The sequence below is a fragment of the Oncorhynchus keta genome, chromosome 28 (genome assembly GCF_023373465.1).
Source record: "Oncorhynchus keta strain PuntledgeMale-10-30-2019 chromosome 28, Oket_V2, whole genome shotgun sequence".
NCBI classification, from domain to species: Eukaryota; Metazoa; Chordata; class Actinopteri; order Salmoniformes; family Salmonidae; genus Oncorhynchus; species Oncorhynchus keta.
Genome location: NC_068448.1, coordinates 68,410,991 through 68,431,392, shown reverse-complemented (window position 1 = coordinate 68,431,392; position 20,402 = coordinate 68,410,991). Strand labels below are relative to the sequence as shown.

Genomic DNA, 20,402 nt, shown 5'->3' with positions numbered 1-20,402 from the left:
ACTGCGGGGGCTGCAGGTTATGAGTCAACCCAGGCATCGCTAACTTCCTAATGAATGTGTGTCACCGGTGTGAAATGGCTAGCTAGTCAGCGGTACGCACTAGTAGCGTGTCAATCGTTGACGCCACTTGCTCTGCAATGGCTGAGGCTTTTGTGGAACGATAGGTAACAATGCTTCATGGGTAACTGTTGTCAACGTGTGCTGAGGGTCCCTGGTTCGAGCCTAGGTTGGGGTAAGGAGAGGGACGGAAGCAAGACTGTTACGTGAGTGCGGTGCTTACGTGTGTGCGCATGTAAGTGTGTGTATCCCTTTGAGAATGTCACTATTCACAGTATGCATACAGACGTTGAAGGGTTCTTCTGGTCAATCCTTGTCCCAATAGGTTCTTATCCTCTTCAAGCATGCATTAACACTTCACTCTGACTCTTCAGACATTCACTAGGAGCCTTGGATACGAGAGAGGGAAGATAGATCCGCTAGACGCAGGCTCCTTACCGCTGCCTGGCCCTGCTATCTGCTATTCCCAATGGTGTCATTAGTTTAGTAAAATACTGCAGAATTTACTCTCATCCTTGGCTGTTATTTCAATGTTTCTAACTGTCACACCTCCCTCTCTTTCTCTCTTTTTTTTCAGAGGAAATAAAGGAAGAGTCTGAAAAATTAAGGTAAGTTGATTTGAATTCAGTTTCACAGAGATATATCCTGGTTACACCCCGTGTGCATATTTTAAAAGATCTGGAGATTAAAGAGCCATAAGTTTAATAAATTGTGACAATAATATAATAACAAAACTCATAAGTAACAGAATGGCAGAAGTCTTACCAGACTTAATACATATCAATCAAACAAGGTTTATTCAAAATAGACACTTACAAACAAGCACAAAAACATGATTCAGTTTAATACCATACGCAAAAAAAAGAAGATATATATGTATCTATAATGGCTGTTGTGAATATGGCCTTTTCAATTCAAAACGTTGGAGCTGAAATAATACATTTCATAATAATCGTATATAGATATCCTAAACCAAAAATATACACATAATAATCGTATATAGATATCCTAAACCAAAAATATACACATAATAATCGTATATAGATATCCTAAACCAAAAATATACACATAATAATCGTATATAGATATCCTAAACCAAAAATATACACATAATAATTGTATATAGATATCCTAAACCAAAAATATACACGTAATAATCGTATAAGATATCCTAAACCAAAAATATACACAATATATAGATATCCTAAACCAAAAATATACACGTAATAATCGTATATAGATATCCTAAACCAAAAATATACACGTAATAATCGTATATAGATATCCTAAACCAAAAATATACACATAATAATCGTATATAGATATCCTAAACCAAAAATATACACGTAATAATCGTATATAGATATCCTAAACCAAAAATATACACATAATAATCGTATATAGATATCCTAAACCAAAAATATACACGTAATAATCGTATATAGATATCCTAAACCAAAAATATACACGTAATAATCGTATATAGATATCCTAAACCAAAAATATACACGTAATAATCGTATATAGATATCCTAAACCAAAAATATACACATAATAATCGTATATAGATATCCTAAATCAAAAATATACACGTAATAATCGTATATAGATATCCTAAACCAAAAATATACACATAATAATCGTATATAGATATCCTAAACCAAAAATATACACATAATAATCGTATATAGATATCCTAAACCAAAAATATACACGTAATAATCGTATATAGATATCCTAAACCAAAAATATACACGTAATAATCGTATATAGATATCCTAAACCAAAAATATACACATAAATAATCGTATATAGATATCCTAAACCAAAAATATACACATAATAATCGTATATAGATATCCTAAACCAAAAATATACACATAATAATCGTATATAGATATCCTAAACCAAAAATATACACATAATAATCGTATATAGATATCCTAAACCAAAAATATACACATAATAATCGTATATAGATATCCTAAACCAAAAATATACACATAATAATCGTATATAGATATCCTAAACCAAAAATATACACATAATAATCGTATATAGATATCCTAAACCAAAAATATACACATAATAATCGTATATAGATATCCTAAACCAAAAATATACACATAATAATCGTATATAGATATCCTAAACCAAAAATATACACATAATAATCGTATATAGATATCCTAAACCAAAAATATACACATAATAATCGTATATAGATATCCTAAACCAAAAATATACACATAATAATCGTATATAGATATCATAAACCAAAAATATACACATAATAATCGTATATAGATATCCTAAACCAAAAATATACACATAATAATCGTATATAGATATCCTAAACCAAAAATATACACATATAATAATCGTATATAGATATCCTAAACCAAAAATATACACGTAATAATCGTATATAGATATCCTAAACCAAAAATATACACATAATAATCGTATATAGATATCCTAAACCAAAAATATACACATATAATAATCGTATATAGATATCCTAAACCAAAAATATACACATATATAATCGTATATAGATATCCTAAACCAAAAATATACACATATAATAATCGTATATAGATATCCTAAACCAAAAATATACACATAAATAATCGTATATAGATATCCTAAACCAAAAATATACACATATAATAATCGTATATAGATATCCTAAACCAAAAATATACACATAATAATCGTATATAGATATCCTAAACCAAAAATATACACATAATAATCGTATATAGATATCCTAAACCAAAAATATACACATAATAATCGTATATAGATATCCTAAACCAAAAATATACACATAATAATCGTATATAGATATCCTAAACCAAAAATATACACATAATAATCGTATATAGATATCCTAAACCAAAAATATACACATAATAATCGTATATAGATATCCTAAACCAAAAATATACACATAATAATTGCTTTAGAAAGGGGCACAAGACACAGATGTCCTCTCTCCCCCCTCCTGTTTGCACTGGCAATTGAACCTCTTTCCAGACATAATTAGACAGGACCCAAATGTAACAGGTGTCAGTATTGGTAAACATGAATGTTTATTAAACTTATTTGCAGATGATCACCTGATCAATATTGAAAACTCAATGCCTCCCTTGGTAAAAAAAAAAAAATTCAGAATACTTAAAAATCTCAGGATATAAAATGAACGTGGGAAAAAAAGAAATAATGGCAATAGGAGATCTACAGCAATCCTTTAAGTGGACCACAAAAAAATATAAAATACTTAGAATATATAAAGACAACTTTATCCCATTACTCAACACTATGAAAGCAGATCTAATAATGGAACAACCTTCCCATAAATCTTACAGGTAGAATAAAGATCTTCAGAATGGCATGGCTCCAAAAGATTGTATATTTATTCTCGGTAATAAGAATTACCCCACTGAAGACATTCATTACAAAAGTATACTTGGTCATAGCAGACTTTATATGGGAAAATGTAACTTATAGAATACAAAGGAAAGTTTTACATCTTCCTAAATCAGAGGGTGGTTTTAATCTTCCAGACTTGAAATTGTATCAACTCGCTACCCAGGGATTTTACTTGTGACATAGTTAAATGTACTAAAGAGGGACAATGGGTACATATTGAAGATGCGCATTCTCATCCTCCAAAATCTTGTTATGCGTCTATTTTTTAAGGATAAAGCTAAGAACATGAACAACGTCATATAGTCAAGAACACTATAACAATATGGAAGAAAATGCAACTTAAACAGTTCATATCAAGAAATGTTTGGATTTGAGAGATCCTATTCAGCTGACAATCTCTTAGGGGTGGGGGGGGGGGATAACTGGTGGAGGGAATGTTGGAACATAACTAATGGAACTACAGTTAACAAAAATGCACGCTTAATCCAGTATCAACTAATATATAGAATGTATTATACAAGAGACGAAATTCACCAATTCTACAGCACAACGGCAGAGTCATGTCTTAAGTGTAAAACTAACAATCACTCAATAATCCAGGCCTTCTGGGAATGCTATAAAGTCCCAAAAGGTATGGCCAGAATTAGAAAGTCGGCTGTCAGAAGTGTTACCATGTAAATGTACTTTTAACACATCTGCCTGCATATTTCAAGACATGGCATCTGAGGGTGCAGTGAGATACCCGATGGGTTGGACGATACATTTCTCGTCGATCATCTTGAAAAAACGTACACTTAAAAACTGGAAATCAACCAATCCTCAATATTCTAGTTAACACAATGGGAAGGTAAAATGCTTTATTATCTAAATGTTTAAAGTGTGTGGGGCGACGGAGAGAAACAAAATGGTGCAGTTTGAGGCCATGTGGCGGAGAGTGATGCAGGCGCTGGAAATGGAGGTGTGAACAGGTGGGTCTTGGTAGGAGTGATGTTGTGGATGTTGTGTCTGTTGTTTGTAGGTGAATGTTTTGTATTGTTTAAAAAAAATCTGAAATAAAATCTTACAAAACAAAAATAAATACAGCCTAGTTAATTTAGGTGATTTTCTTGTTTCCTTTCGCTTGCCTTTGAGTTTAGTGTAAAGAGTGAGTCTGTGTGTGTGACCTCCAGTGTGTTTTTGTTTGTCTCTCAGCCTGGTCTACTTCTAAAAGCCATTTTCCCTGTCATTAATGGACCCCTGCCTAGTGCCTGGCTCTAGCCTGGGAGGGAGGGAGGGAGGGGGATGGCGACAACTAACGTTACGGGGGTCTGACACATAACGAAAAAGACATTACAGACTAAATACTACGATTTACATATATTAACATGTAGTGTGTATTTGTGTCTGTATCTAACAGTTGCACGTACATGTCAGTACATACACTCAAAAAGTAGGCTGGATTTCGCCTGGGAGAAGGAGAGTTTTTGTGTGTGTTTGTGGAGCTCTGCTGCCTGGTAACTGGGTCAGTGGAATGAAATGTACCATGAGTGCCACTCCTTTCCTCCTCATCCTTTCTTTCTCTCGCCATTTCCATCCCTCTCTCAAGATGCAGGACTCCATATAGACTTGAGACTGATTAATTGAAATGATCTGGCCAGATCTTGTAATGTTTTGTCACAGTGGATTAGGCTACTCTCCACCCAACCAGAGACCGTATCGTACATGCAAAAAACAGCAACAACAAAAAGAGGTTTGCTGGTGAAGCGCACACTGGGCCCTTTGATTCGACCAACAAACTGTCAGTCCACACATTTCGGGTAACCTACAGTAGCGCAGTGAGAAGGTTTTGGGGGGGGGTCACAATTGTGAAATTCCATGGGAAAAATACAGAAATTCACACATTTTTATAGGCTAGATAACCTACTATTTGTATTTTATATTTATACCTTTGTTTATTCGATCTGGTTACTAACATAGGCCTCTGGCATTGCACCAAATATGGTAATCTATGCTTCAGAGACAAAAAATGTAGTTGTGTTGACTGTTGATTAATGACCAGTCATCAGCATTGGCTCGTAAATGCTGGCGCACGTATCCAGATTAGTGACCAGAAAGCACTTGTTTACCTTTCTCCGGTTTGCCTAGCAAAAGCAGTAGCCTACCTACGTTAATATTATCCATATAAAAATCAGTTTAGCAATCTGCTACGGACTCATCTTTGCCAGAACAATAGGCTAGTGATTTCATTGATAATTTTCCTATTTCAGATAGGCCTAGTTTGGGTGGGTTAAAAGTATATGCCTCAGTGGTGGTACGGTATGTTTAAAGATAGCTGTAGCATCGCACTGCCTTCAATACTTATGGGATGAAGACATAACATAATATATGATCCTGCTTGCTCTGGACTCCAGAGAAGTGCGTGCGAGGGGGTTGAGGACTTTGAACCACTCCTTTTTGTGGGTCACGAGTCAAAAAGTTAGAGAACAACTGGACTAACAGATTGCTGATGTACAGCTATAGAATCGGTGCAGCGCAAACGTCAAATTGTAGGGAGAGAAGATTGACATAAATAAATATGCAACTCAAAAGATTGTTTGGCGGTCAAGAGCATTAATTGTTTACTTTGCATGCTCACCAGCAACGGGGCATCAAGCAAAAATGACTAGCATAGGCCTAATGGTCTTTTGGTATATCAAAATTGCTTGACATTGATCATTGAGTTATGAAGCTTGCATTTGGAATTTGTTGATTCAATTAATTATTACACAATCAAATTGTGTTGTAGACAAAATAATGAAAATGGATGTCTGGTAGCCTCAATAAATAGACGACAATTTTGTGTCCAATTTACAGTAGCTATTACAGTGAAAGAATACCATGCTATTGTTTCAGAGTGAACAGTTATGAACTTGAAAATGTATTAATATACCAATTAGGCACATTTGGGCAGTCTTGATACAAAATGTTGAACAGAAATGCAATGTCATTGGATCAGTATAAAACGTTGCCCACAAATCTATATTGCAGCTGGGCTGAAATAATTCATTATGGCCTTTCTCTTGCATTTTAAAGATGGTACAAAAAAAGCACAATCTTTTTTTCTTTGTATTATCTTTTACCAGATCTGATGTGTTATATTCTCCTACAGTCATTACACATTTCCACAAACGTCAAAGTGTTTCCTTTCAAATGGTGTCAAGAATATGCAAATCCTTGCTTCAGGTCCTGAGCTGCAGGCAGTTAGATTTGGGTATGTCATTTTAGGCGAAAATTGAAAGAAAAGGGGGCGGATCCTTTTTAAGGTCCTCACCTTAAAGGTACCTGAAGTACAAGAGTATCAAAATCCTGAGACATTTTGAAAAAAAAACATGTTTAGGTGGGTGCAATAGCAGATATAACCTTATGTCTCTGAAATGTCAATCTGGGTTCAGCAATAAGGTTATATCTGACACTTTTGAATTAGATATGTTCAGTGAAGTAGACTATCCATTTAAATATATAAATTATAGAATAATACTATTTTACCAAAATAGAGTCAGAACACATCAGCAAATCCATTAAGACATGTATTATGGTCATTAGACAAATTACTGCCATCATTGAACAACGATGTGACATTTGTTGTTTTGATTGCGTGCCATCGTTCTGGATAAGAGCGTCTGCTAAATGACTTAAATGTAATGTAATGTAATTATTGGCGACGAAGGGGTTCTGATTGGTCCGTCTGTATTTGTTCAAGCTTGTGATTGGATTGCAGATAGAACTTTCTAGTTGTTGATTTTGACTTAAAATGTACTTTTTCAAAAATATAACTTTATGGACATATAAAGAACCAAGATCTATTATATGTGACTAACTCATTTGACACAAATGTCAGATAGAACCTTATGGTCTATACGTTTGTAGTTCAACAAGTCATTCATTGCATGTGTAGATTTTTTTTTTTACTTGACTTGAGACTTGACTTGCTCTTAGAGTGCACGACTTGGACTTGACTCACGACTTGGACTTGACTCACGACTTGGGACTCTTCTTGGACCTTGAGACTTGACTTGTGACTCGAATAGTGACTTGGTCCCACTATGTACTCATCGTCACATACTATTTAGCACATACCATTTAGCACATTCAACCTATACTGTAGACCATATAGCCCATCTATCCTATTTAAAAAGGACTGTTTTTGTTTCCATTTAAACATGTTTCCATTTAAACATATTTATTAGTGAAACCAAAGTGCTGTAACATATATTTAAATTAAATAGCCTAGTACACACACCAAAACAAATGTTCAAATCGAAAGGCTATTGCACAGAAAAAAACGTGGACAGTCGGTAGCATGGCAAATTCAGAACGCTGGACAGCGACATTATAATCTGAAGCACTGATCATTGGGAACGAGATCAAGATCAGAATGACTGCTAAGGCTTGGTCAATTAATGAAATTAGGTAGCCTAGCCTACAAAACTAAAGCAATACATATGTTCAAATCAAAAGGCAAGATTAACATGACATCATTAACGCAGCCACATCCCGAGTCCTTGGTGCTGACACATTCACAAATGTTAAACAGTTCTGTTTTCAAAGATGTATCCCACGATGCAATACTCGTGATAATTTTAAGGATAACAAATACGACTTCACTTTGAATACCACCGCAGAAACTTCACTATTCGTCATCTTCCCCAATTACGTAGGCTAGTTTTGTTATTTGGCTACTTGAAGAGAACCAGGCGCAGCCCACATCTTCAATGCCTTGTGGAAAAGTGTGCATCGATTTCTACTAGATGAAGAGGCGAAATGAGTCCTGGCTTTTAAACCATACACGATTTTAGAAAATGTACATACTATAAAACATTAGATTTTCACATACGGAGAATGCGTAATGCGGGATTGCGTTTTATCTCGCTATTCGTTGATTTCGGTAGCACATCCACATTTCAAATTGATCAGCTGTTGTCAAAGCCAAAATCAGTATGACATCCGGCCATTTAAAGTATAGATCGATTTTAGAAATGTTGCATACTATTAAACTTAATTTTTTGGCATACTCAAACGGCCTACTAAGTATGGGTATTCAGACACTGCCAATATCTAAGCTTCTCCTCACAAATGCCATGCCCAAGATGACTTTAGGTGGGGGAGGAGTGAAGGATGTAGTAAGTTTTTATATACAGACACCTTACCTAACCTTTCGCAAAGTTATCCTGCCTTTTGGGTTTTTAGAAAAATACGAAAAAACACCCATAACATCACTTATTCTCAAGGATCTTTTGTAAGCCAAAAAGTGTCAAAAGTTGTAAGACCAGAAGCAACGTGTTAGCATTCTCTAGTCTCCATAGATGTATGGCTCAACCCCATTTCATGTCAATTATGAATATGAGCAGGCTAATCCTGTATGTTGCTTATTAGAGGGGAGAATGCATGCTGAGCAGAGAGGGACTGTGACTCATAGAATTAGCATAAGTAGAATGGTCATTTCCATTCAAAACAACATTATGTGATGAATGGACTCGACGGGAGACCATATTATATTTGAAATGCCCACATCGCCTCTCAAAACTCTGTATGCTTCCTCTTCTCCTTTTCCCCTCTGTCTCTCTCTCTCTCTCTCTCTCTCTCTCTCTCTCTCTCTCTCTTTCTCTCGTTCTCTGTCCCTCTTTCTTTCTCTCTCCCTCTCTATCCCATGTCCCACTGCACTCTGCGAGGTCATCACTCTAAAGAAGCTGAAGTCATCCTTTCTCTCTGCCAAGACACAAACAACACAGCCCTTCACCCCTCTTCCTCGCTCTCTCACTCTTTCTCTCCCTCTCTCTTCCTCCTTCTCTCCCGCCATCCTTGGCTCAGAGCTCAGTGCAGTTTGGGTGTGGTTGTTCAGATGGATAATGTTTTAGCGTACAGCTAAGGACCCCTGGTTTAGATTTATAATGTTTTAGCGTACAGCTAAGGACCCCTGGTTTAGATTTATAATGTTTTAGGGTACAGCTAAGGACCCCTTGGTTTAGATATATAATGTTTTAGGGTACAGCTAAGGACCCCTGGTTTAGATTTATAATGTTTTAGGGTACAGCTAAGGACCCCGTGGTTTAGATGTATAATGTTTTAGGGTACAGCTAAGGACCCCTGGTTTAGATTTATAATGTTTTAGGGTACAGCTAAGGACCCCTGGTTTAGATTTATAATGTTTTAGGGTACAGCTAAGGACCCCTTGGTTTAGATGTATAATGTTTTAGGGTACAGCTAAGGACCCCTGGTTTAGATTTATAATGTTTTAGGGTACAGCTAAGGACCCCTTGGTTTAGATGTATAATGTTTTAGGGTACAGCTAAGGACCCCTGGTTTAGATTTATAATGTTTTAGCATACAGCTAAGGACCCCTTGGTTTAGATGTATAATGTTTTAGGGTACAGCTAAGGACCCCTGGTTTAGATTTATAATGTTTTAGGGTACAGCTAAGGACCCCTTGGTTTAGATGTATAATGTTTTAGGGTACAGCTAAGGACCCCTGGTTTAGATTTATAATGTTTTAGGGTACAGCTAAGGACCCTTGGTTTAGATGTATAATGTTTTAGGGTACAGCTAAGGACCCCTTGGTTTAGATGTATAATGTTTTAGGGTACAGCTAAGGACCCCTTGGTTTAGATGTATAATGTTTTAGGGTACAGCTAAGGACCCCTGGTTTAGATGTATAATGTTTTAGCATACAGCTAAGGACCCCTGGTTTAGATTTATAATGTTTTAGGGTACAGCTAAGGACCCCTGGTTTAGATTTATAATGTTTTAGCATACAGCTAAGGACCCCCTGGTTTAGATTTATAATGTTTTAGGGTACAGCTAAGGACCCCCTGGTTTAGATTTATAATGTTTTAGCATACAGCTAAGGACCCCCTGGTTTAGATGTATAATGTTTTAGGGTACAGCTAAGGACCCCTGGTTTAGATTTATAATGTTTTAGCATACAGCTAAGGACCCCCTGGTTTAGATTTATAATGTTTTAGGGTACAGCTAAGGACCCCTGGTTTAGATTTATAATGTTTTATAGTACAGCTAAGGACCCCCTGGTTTAGATTTATAATGTTTTAGGGTACAGCTAAGGACCCTTAGTTTAGCTGTATAATGTTTTAGGGTACAGCTAAGGACCCCCTGGTTTAGATGTATAATGTTTTAGGGTACAGCTAAGGACCCTTAGTTTAGATGTATAATGTTTTAGGGTACAGCTAAGGACCCTTAGTTTAGATGTATAATGTTTTAGGGTACAGCTAAGGACCCCCTGGTTTAGATTTATAATGTTTTAGGGTACAGCTAAGGACCCTTAGTTTAGATTTATAATGTTTTAGGGTACAGCTAAGGACCCCTGGTTTAGATGTATAATGTTTTAGGGTACAGCTAAGGACCCTTGGTTTAGATTTATAATGTTTTAGCATACAGCTAAGGACCCTTGGTTTAGATTTATAATGTTTTAGGGTACAGCTAAGGACCCCTTGGTTTAGATGTATAATGTTTTAGGGTACAGCTAAGGACCCCTTGGTTTAGATGTATAATGTTTTAGGGTACAGCTAAGGACCCTTGGTTTAGATTTATAATGTTTTAGCATACAGCTAAGGACCCTTGGTTTAGATTTATAATGTTTTAGGGTACAGCTAAGGACCCCTGGTTTAGATTTATAATGTTTTAGGGTACAGCTAAGGACCCCTGGTTTAGATTTATAATGTTTTAGGGTACAGCTAAGGACCCCTGGTTTAGATTTATAATGTTTTAGGGTACAGCTAAGGACCCCTGGTTTAGATTTATAATGTTTTAGCATACAGCTAAGGACCCTTGGTTTAGATTTATAATGTTTTAGGGTACAGCTAAGGACCCCTGGTTTAGATTTATAATGTTTTAGGGTACAGCTAAGGACCCCTGGTTTAGATTTATAATGTTTTAGGGTACAGCTAAGGACCCCTGGTTTAGATTTATAATGTTTTAGGGTACAGCTAAGGACCCCTGGTTTAGATGTATAATGTTTTAGGGTACAGCTAAGGACCCCTGGTTTAGATTTATAATGTTTTAGGGTACAGCTAAGGACCCTTGGTTTAGATTTATAATGTTTTAGCATACAGCTAAGGATCCCTGGTTTATATTTATAATGTTTTAGGGTACAGCTAAAAACCACTGGTTTAGATTTATAATGTTTTAGCATACAGCTAAGGACCCCTGGTTTAGATTTATAATGTTTTAGGGTACAGCTAAGGACCCTTGGTTTAGATCTACGATCCATAAAGACAAACAGCACTCACAAATATGACTTTATCCTTGGTTTTATTCCATAGCAACAGTAACAAGGATGTGATTTTGGCCACAAAGGCTTTTGACAGTATAAAGACACACTCGACAGAGCAGAGACCATTATTATCAGGTGTATGACATCATGGATCTCTTCTCCTAAAATAGATGAGGGGTAGATTAATTGCAGGCACCTTTCTTTATAAGAGTTGGCTGATTACAGTGCATCAAATTGAGCTGCATAAAGAACATGCATAAAGACAGAAATAGTACACTGTCAGTAGTGTGTTAGCTTCTGCCGAGTCCCCAACAACTGGATGTTCCGGTTGTCAGGGGAAATGGAAAGAGAGCATGTGACATGGCTTCCCCTTTTGGATGTTAACAAGGTGACACTCCGTCTTAACTCCTCTACATTTGCTGGATTGGTTGAACAGTGCAGAAGAGAACCTCCCCCAATAGTTTATTTTCTTCTCGTCAACACCAGTATGTAGGGGATCTCGTTTCAGACGTTTCCTGCTACGTTACCTGCTACGTTTCGTGCTACTTTTCCTGCTACGTTTCCTGCTACGTTTCCTGCTACGTCGTGTTAATAGTGTGTAATTGCCAGAAATAAATACTGATGTTTTTATCATGCTTTGTGTCGATGACAGAATACCAAATCAAATTGTATTTGTCACATGTGCCGAATACAACAGGTATAGATAGACCTTACAGTGAAATACTTACTTACAAGCTCTTAACCAACCATGTAGTTTTAAGAAAAATACCCCCAAAAAACGAAGAAATAAAAGTAACAATAAGTACTATGAGCTCGGTTTTCTTTTTTTGTTCTCTCTCCAGTCCTCCTCCAGACAGCAAATCGGATTCCAGCACTCTTCCGCCAATCAAATCAAAGACCAGCTTCGTAGAGGCCGACAAGTACTTCCTGCCGTTTGAGTTGGCATGTCAGTCCAAATGTCCCCGCATCGTCATCACATCACTAGACTGTTTACAGGTCAGTAGTAGAGGAGGTCAACACGTGAACCCTGTGTGTCTAAAACTGTCTAGGCTGCATGTTTCTTCCCTTCACTGTAATTACATGTCAAAACAAATATGGTCATTTGGTTCAGGACTATATTGATATTAAATCATACACACAGCTTGGAGTCATCTAAAGTTATTTAAGATTCTGTGCAATATCTAACTGGAATTTGATGTTGACCTGAAATAAATAAATGTTGTATTTACACAGACAGACTCAAACTTCAGTGACACTGATTCACAGTCATGATGTTTTGGGGTGTTTTCTGAATGAAATGTAGAAGTTGTGTTTATCTCATCTCTGTTAAAACAGAAGTCAAATCTTGCGTTATTTGGTCAGTGATTAACTACTGGGTCTATATGTGTTAGAAATGGGGAGAAATGAAGAGCTCCGCCTTCGCAAAATGAAACTCAGACAAAGCCTTCGCCCAATCCTGATACTTCCAAATGACCAGTGACGAAAACAAAAAGGCAGGAACTAATGCAGCTCGGTATCTCACACATCACATTCAGTCCTGACAGGTTCTTCTGTCTCCACGCAGAATCTTCCCACGGGAGATTAGTGTCTATCTGACTGTGTGGTTTTGTGTGTGGTGTTTTCCCTGTAGAAGCTGATAGCGTATGGCCACCTGACCGGCAGCGCTCCAGACAGCACGGCCCCTGGCAAGAAGCTCATCGACAGGATCATCGAGACCATCTGTGGCTGCTTCCAGGGACCACAGACAGATGAGGGGGTGCAGCTACAGATCATTAAGGTTGGCATCTGCAGTTATTTGGTCTGCAAGTGTGTTTTGGATATTGTGTGTTCTGCTGTTAGATTCTATTCTTGCCTGCATGGTGATTATTTAGAATGTAGAATTGTGTTATCTGTTTCTACCATGGCATTGTTGAATTCTCATTTCTGATTGGCTTAAAGGGCATTCGGGAGCGTGCATTATTTCCCTACTGGGTCTAGAATATTTCCCTACGTTAGAATTCAATGTCTGTAGTTCATTCTTACATGTTTGAGCTGCTTTTGAAAGCAATAATCGAAATGAAAACATTATTGGCATTGTTTAAATTCGATTTTCATAATAGCAAGTTCAAATTTATGAAATGTTATTTGTCACATGTGCCGAAAACAACAGGTACCTTACCTAGACCTTACCGTGAAATGCTTAATTACAAGCCCTTAACCAACAATGCACTTTCAAGAAAATATTTACTAAATAAACTTTTTAAACATTTTTAAAAAAGGAACCCAATAAAATTATAATAATGAGGCTATATACAGGTGGTACCGGTACTGAGTCAGTGTGCGGTGGTACAGGTTAGTCAAAGTCATTTCTACATGTAGGTCGGGGTGAAGTGACTCTGCATAGATAATAAACAGCGAGTAGCAGCAGTGTACATGTAGGTCGGGGTAAAGTGACTCTGCATAGATAATAAACAGTGAGTAGCAGCAGTGTACATGTAGGTCGGGGTAAAGTGACTCTGCATAGATAATAAACAGAGAGTAGCAGCAGTGTACATGTAGGTCGGGGTAAAGTGACTCTGCATAGATAATAAACAGCGAGTAGCAGCAGTGTACATGTAGGTCGGGGTAAAGTGACTCTGCATAGATAATAAACAGCGAGTAGCAGCAGTGTACATGTAGGTCGGGGTAAAGTGGCTCTGCATAGATAATAAACAGAGAGTAGCAGCAGTGTACATGTAGGTAGGGGTAAAGTGACTCTGCATAGATAATAAACAGCGAGTAGCAGCAGTGTACATGTAGGTAGGGGTAAAGTGGCTCTGCATAGATAATAAACAGCGAGTAGCAGCAGTGTACATGTAGGTCGGGGTAAAGTGACTCTGCATAGATAATAAACAGAGAGTAGCAGCAGTGTACATGTAGGTAGGGGTAAAGTGACTCTGCATAGATAATAAACAGCGAGTAGCAGCAGTGTACATGTAGGTCGGGGTAAAGTGACTCTGCATAGATAATAAACAGAGAGTAGCAGCAGTGTACATGTAGGTAGGGGTAAAGTGACTCTGCATAGATAATAAACAGCGAGTAGCAGCAGTGTACATGTAGGTCGGGGTAAAGTGACTCTGCATAGATAATAAACAGAGAGTAGCAGCAGTGTACATGTAGGTAGGGGTAAAGTGACTCTGCATAGATAATAAACAGAGAGTAGCAGCAGTGTACATGTAAGTCGGGGTAAAGTGACTATGCATAGATAATAAACAGAGAGTAGCAGCAGTGTAAAACAAAGGGGGAAGGGGGTCAATGTAAATAGTCAGAGTGGCCAGTTGATTAATTGATCAGCAGTCTTATGGCTTGGGGTTAGAAGCTGTTAAGGAGCCTTTTGGACCTAGACTTTGGCACTCCAGTACCACTTGCCATGCGGTAGCAAAGAGAACTGTCTATAGTGACTGGAGTCTTTGACAATTTTATGGTCCTTCCTCTGATACCGTCTAGTATATAGGTCCTGGATGGCAGGAAGCTTGGCCCCAGTGATGTACTGGGCTGTACGCACTACCCTCTGCACCGTCTTGCGGTCGGATGCCGAGCAGTTGTTATACCAGCCGGTAATGCAACCGGTCAGGATGCTCTCGATGGTGCAGCTGTAGAACGTTTCGAGGATCTGTGGACCCATGTCAAATCTTTTCAGTCTCCTGAGGTGGAAAAGGCGTTGTCGTGCCGTCTTCACAACTTTCTTGGTGTGTTTGGACCACAATAGTTTGTTGGTGATGTTGACACCAAGGAACTTGAAGCTTTCAACCTGCTCCACTACAGCCACATCAATGTGAATGATGGCGTGTTCGGGCCTCCTTTTCCTGTAGTCCACGATCAGCTCCTTTGTTTTGCTCACGTTGAGGGAGAAGTTGTTGTCCTGGCACCACACTGCCAGGTCTCTGACTTCCTCCATATAGGCTGTCTCATCGTTGTCGGTGATCAGGCCTACCACCGTTGTGCCGTCAGCAAACTTAATGATGGCTCTGGAGTCGTGCCTGGCCTGATGGGTTGGTTAGCTAAACTAGCAAGTCTGTTTGGTTACCTAGGCAACTACTGTAGCTAAACTGCATGGCCAAAAGTATGTGGACACCTGCTTGTCGAACATCTCTTTTCAAAATCATGGGCATTAATATGGAGTTGGTTCCCCCTTTGCTGCTATAACAGCCTCCACTTTTTTTGCATTTGATTTTATTTCACCTTTTCACCTATTTAACCAGGTAGGCAAGTTGAGAACAAGTTCTCATTTACAATTGCAACCTGGCAAAGATAAAGCAAAGCAGTTCGACAGATGCAACGACACAGAGTTACACATGGAGTAAAACAAACATACAGTCAATAATACAGTATATATGATGTGAGCAAATTAGGTGAGATAAGGGAGGTAAAGGCAAAAAAAGGCCATGGTGGCAAATTAAATACAATATAGCAAGTAAAACACTGGAATGGTAGATTTGCAGTGGAAGAATGTGCAAAGTAGAAATAAAAATAATGGGGTTCAAAGGAGCAAAATAAATACAGTAGGGAAAGAGGTAGATGTTTGGGCTAAATTATAGGTGGGCTATGTACAGGTGGCCAAAGAAAGAATTGGTTTTGGGGGTGACCAGAGAGATATACCTGCTGGAGCGCGTGCTACAGGTGGGTGATGCTATGGTGACCAGCGAGCTGAGATAAGGGGGGACTTTACCTAGCAGGGTCTTGTAGATGACATGGAGCCAGTGGGTTTGGCAACGAGTAAGAAGCGAGGGCCAGCCAACGAGAGCATACAGGTCGCAATGGTGGGTAGTATATGGGGCTTTGGTGACAAAACGGATTCCACTGTGATAGACTGCATCCAATTTGTTGAGTAGGGTATTGGAGGCTATTTTGTAAATGACATCGCCAAAATCGAGGATTGGTAGGATGGTCAGTTTTACAAGGGTATGTTTGGCAGCATGAGTGAAGGATGCTTTGTTGCGAAATAGGAAGCCAATTCTAGATTTAACTTTGGATTGGAGATGTTTGATGTGGGTCTGGAAGGAGAGTTTACAGTCTAACCAGACACCTAGGTATTTGTAGTTGTCCACGTATTCTAAGTCAGAGCCGTCCAGAGTAGTGATGTTGGACAGGTGGGGAGGTGCAGGCAGCGATCGGTTGAAGAGCATGCATTTAGTTTTACTTGTATTTAAGAGCAGTTGGAGGCCACGGAAGGATAGTTGTATGGTATTGAAGCTTGTTTGGAGGTTAGTTAACACAGTGTCCAAAGAAGGGCCAGAAGTATACAGAATGGTGTCGTCTGCGTAGAGGTGGATCAGAGACTCACCAGCAGCAAGAGCGACATCATCGATGTATACAGAGAAGAGAGTCGGTACAAGAATTGAACCCTGTGGCACCCCCATAGAGACTGCCAGAGGTCCGGACAGCAGACCCTCTGATTTGACACACTGAACTCTTATCAGAGAAGTAGTTGGTGAACCAGGCGAGGCAATCATTTTGAACCAGGCGAGGCAATCATTTGAGAAACCAAGGATAGATATAGGTCTGTAGCAGTTTGGGTCAAGAGTGTCCCCCACTTTGAAGAGGGGGATGACCGCAGCTGCTTTCCAATCTTTGGGAATCTCAGACGACACGAAAGAGAGGTTGAACAGGCTAGTAATAGGGGTGGCAACAATTTTGGCAGATAATTTTAGAAAGAAAGGGTCCAGATTGTCTAGCCCGGCTGATTTGTAGGGGTCCAAATTTTGCAGCTCTTTCAGAACATCAGCTGACTGGATTTCGGAGAAGGAGAAATGGGGAAGGCTTGGGCGAGTTGCTGTTGGGAAGGCTTTCCACTAGATGTTGAAACATTGTTGCTGGGACTTGCTTCCATTCAGCCACAAGAGCATTATTGAGGTTGGGCACTGATGTTGGGCAATTAGGCCTGGCTTGTATTTCATCCTAAAGATGGTGAAGCGTCATTCATCACTCCACAGAACGTGTTTCCACTGCTCCAGAGTCTAATGGCGGCGAGCTTTACACCAGTCCAGCCGACACTTGGAATTGCGCATGGTGATCTTAGGCTTGTCAGGCTGCTCGGCCATGGAAACCCGTTTCATGAAGCTCCCGACGAACAGTTCTTGTACTGACGTTGCTTCCAGGGGCAGTTTGGAACTCGTTAGTGAGAGTTGCAAACGAGGACAGATGATTTCTACATGCTACGTGCTTTAGCACTCGATGGTCCCGTTCTGTGAGCTTGTGTGGTTGAGCCGTTGTTGCTCCTAGATGTTCCACTTCACAATAACAGCACTTACAGTCGACCGGGGCAGCTCCAGCAGGGCAGACATTTGACTAACTGACTTGTTAGAAAGGGGGCATCTATGACGATGCCACGTTGTAAGTCACTGAGCTCTTCAGTAAGGCCATTCTACTGACAATGTATGGCTATGGAGATTGCATGGTGGTGTGCTCGATTTTATACACCTGTCAGCAACGGGTGTGGCTGAAATAGCTGAATCCACTCATTTGAAGGGGTGTCCACATACTTTAGTCTATATAGTGTGTCTAGTAAACTTGCTAGCTACTTCAGTGGATGTTGAACACAGCCATGGTGTTAAAGGGACTCAGGGCTCTATGCGTTCTCTGGAAAATAATGCAACTCCGTGGACGGTCAGTTCAACTCTGCTAGCGCGTCGTGGAACACAACTTCCACGTTGTTCATTATTTTCCATTGAATGTATAGCCCCTCGTTGATTATCCCTCACTTGTACCATGGCATTGTTGAATTCTCGTTTCTGATTGGCCTGAAGCGCACACTAGAATTCAGTGGCTGTAGTTCATTCTTACATGTTCTATGTTTGAGCTGCTTTTAAAAGCAAAAGTCGAATTGAAAACATTATTGGCACTGTTGAAGTAGATTTTCATAATACCAAGCCAGAGCTGATGGTTTGGTTAGCTAAACTAGCAAGTCTGTTTGTTACAATGGCAACTACTGTAGCTATCTAGTAAACTTGCTACCTATTTCAGTGGATGTTGAACAGATTTTTACCTGCAAATGAACACATTTCTCGTGGCAAATATGTTAAATTATAGTCATGGTATAAAATGGATAATTAACTCGGGGCTCTTTGCGTTCTCTGGAAAATAATGCAACTCTGTGTAAGGTCAGTTCCACATCATACTTTCTTTTCCATAGAATGCATAGCCCCTAGTTGATTATCACTTACGTGGTGAGTCTGTACGTGTGTGTTACTTTCATCTGTAGAGAGGAGGGTAGTGGTTGAGGGAAGTGCACTAAGCAGTAGATAAGAGAAGTACACTGAGGTTAGTGCACTTAGCATTTGTTGAGTGAAGTGCACTCAGCAGGGAGGTGTATTAAGAAGTGATGACTGGCAGGAAGTGCACTAGTCATTGGTCTAGTCCTGACTGTGAGTCAGAAGGTCTGTTCTGAGATGGTCTGGCACCGCTGCGTTCTCTCTCAGTACAGTACTCCTCGCTGTGAAACAGCAGCCCAAATCTCAGCCTCTACCCGTAATCTGCTGTCAACTCAGCTTGGCTCAGCTCATCCCGCTATAGCTGTGTTTGTGTAACTGTGTCTGTGTAGTTCTGACTGGGAGGAGGGTGGCCAAGGGATCAGAGATGTGAGATGCAGAGGACTATACTACTCGCGCTGTAGGAGTATCTTTCACACAAATAATGCTGAGGCACCATGATAGACCTTGATAAACCATGATGAACTCTTTCTCTCTCTCTCTCTCTCTCTCTCTCTCTCTCTCTCTCTGTCTCTGTCTCTGTCTCTGTCTCTGTCTCTGTCTCTCTGTCTCTGTCTCTGTCTCTCTCTCCCATTCCTTCACTCCCTCCCACCAGGCCCTGTTGACGGCTGTGACCTCCCAGCATATAGAGATCCATGAGGGCACAGTGCTGCAGGCAGTCAGGACCTGCTACAACATCTACCTAGCCAGCAAGAACCTCATCAACCAGACCACGGCCAAGGCCACGCTCACTCAGATGCTCAATGTCATCTTCGCCCGCATGGAGAACCAGGCAGTAAGTCCCTCTCTGAGACGCTGACAATGTCCACACTAGCATAGCACTTAGAATGCACTTAGAATGCATGACGCCCAATACATGGCTTTGTGGCTTGGTTTTAAGTGGTGTGTTGGTGTGGATATAGAAACAGAGCTACAGACAGATAGAGATACTGTACTGAGGAGAAAAGGGAAGAGAAGGTGACCCTTTATTTGAGCATGACATAGCAGTTGAATAAGGAGTCGTAGGGGTTTATGTGTCAGGTGACATAAAACTGTCCTGTCTTGACTGACCACATATAGCCTCCGTTTCCGTCACGCTGATGACAGCGTAGCATAGACTTTCTGACAAGAGGTCAAAGTAAGGTGTCACCCTGAAAACAAAGTTTGCTCTAATATCATCTGTTTCTTTTCGATTGACACTTCTTTCCCCCCTCACCCCCACCCCCACCCCCACCCCCACCCCCCGGACACATAGCTTACAAATCACAAGATATCTTGGTCTCTGGCCTCGAGAAAACGTGACCGCCAGGTAAAGACTACAGGACTGCCTTGACTTGCCTGATCTGAACTCTGAACTCTTCTCTGTGTTCCCATTCAGCGCCATCCATCAGTCCATTCATCCATCTCTCTTTCTCCTCCTCTGTTCCAGCTATGGGGCAGACGTGCATTGTGGTTACTCT

General features: G+C 39.5%; 1 protein-coding gene across 4 annotated transcripts in view; it reads left to right on the top strand.

The window, feature by feature from the left end:
• LOC118361189 (brefeldin A-inhibited guanine nucleotide-exchange protein 1-like) overlaps positions 1-20,402 on the top strand; it is a 134,924-nt gene that overhangs the window by 39,404 nt on the left and 75,118 nt on the right. For 3 of the 4 annotated variants that reach the window (XM_052483727.1, XM_052483726.1, XM_052483728.1), the window contains exons 2-6: positions 635-665; positions 12,580-12,733; positions 13,368-13,514; positions 19,559-19,738; positions 20,198-20,251. In XM_052483727.1, coding sequence (XP_052339687.1) covers positions 635-665; positions 12,580-12,733; positions 13,368-13,514; positions 19,559-19,738; positions 20,198-20,251 — 566 coding nt within the window. The remainder of the gene's footprint in view (positions 1-634; positions 666-12,579; positions 12,734-13,367; positions 13,515-19,558; positions 19,739-20,197; positions 20,252-20,402) is intronic. The other variant, XM_052483729.1, reaches the window with a different exon arrangement.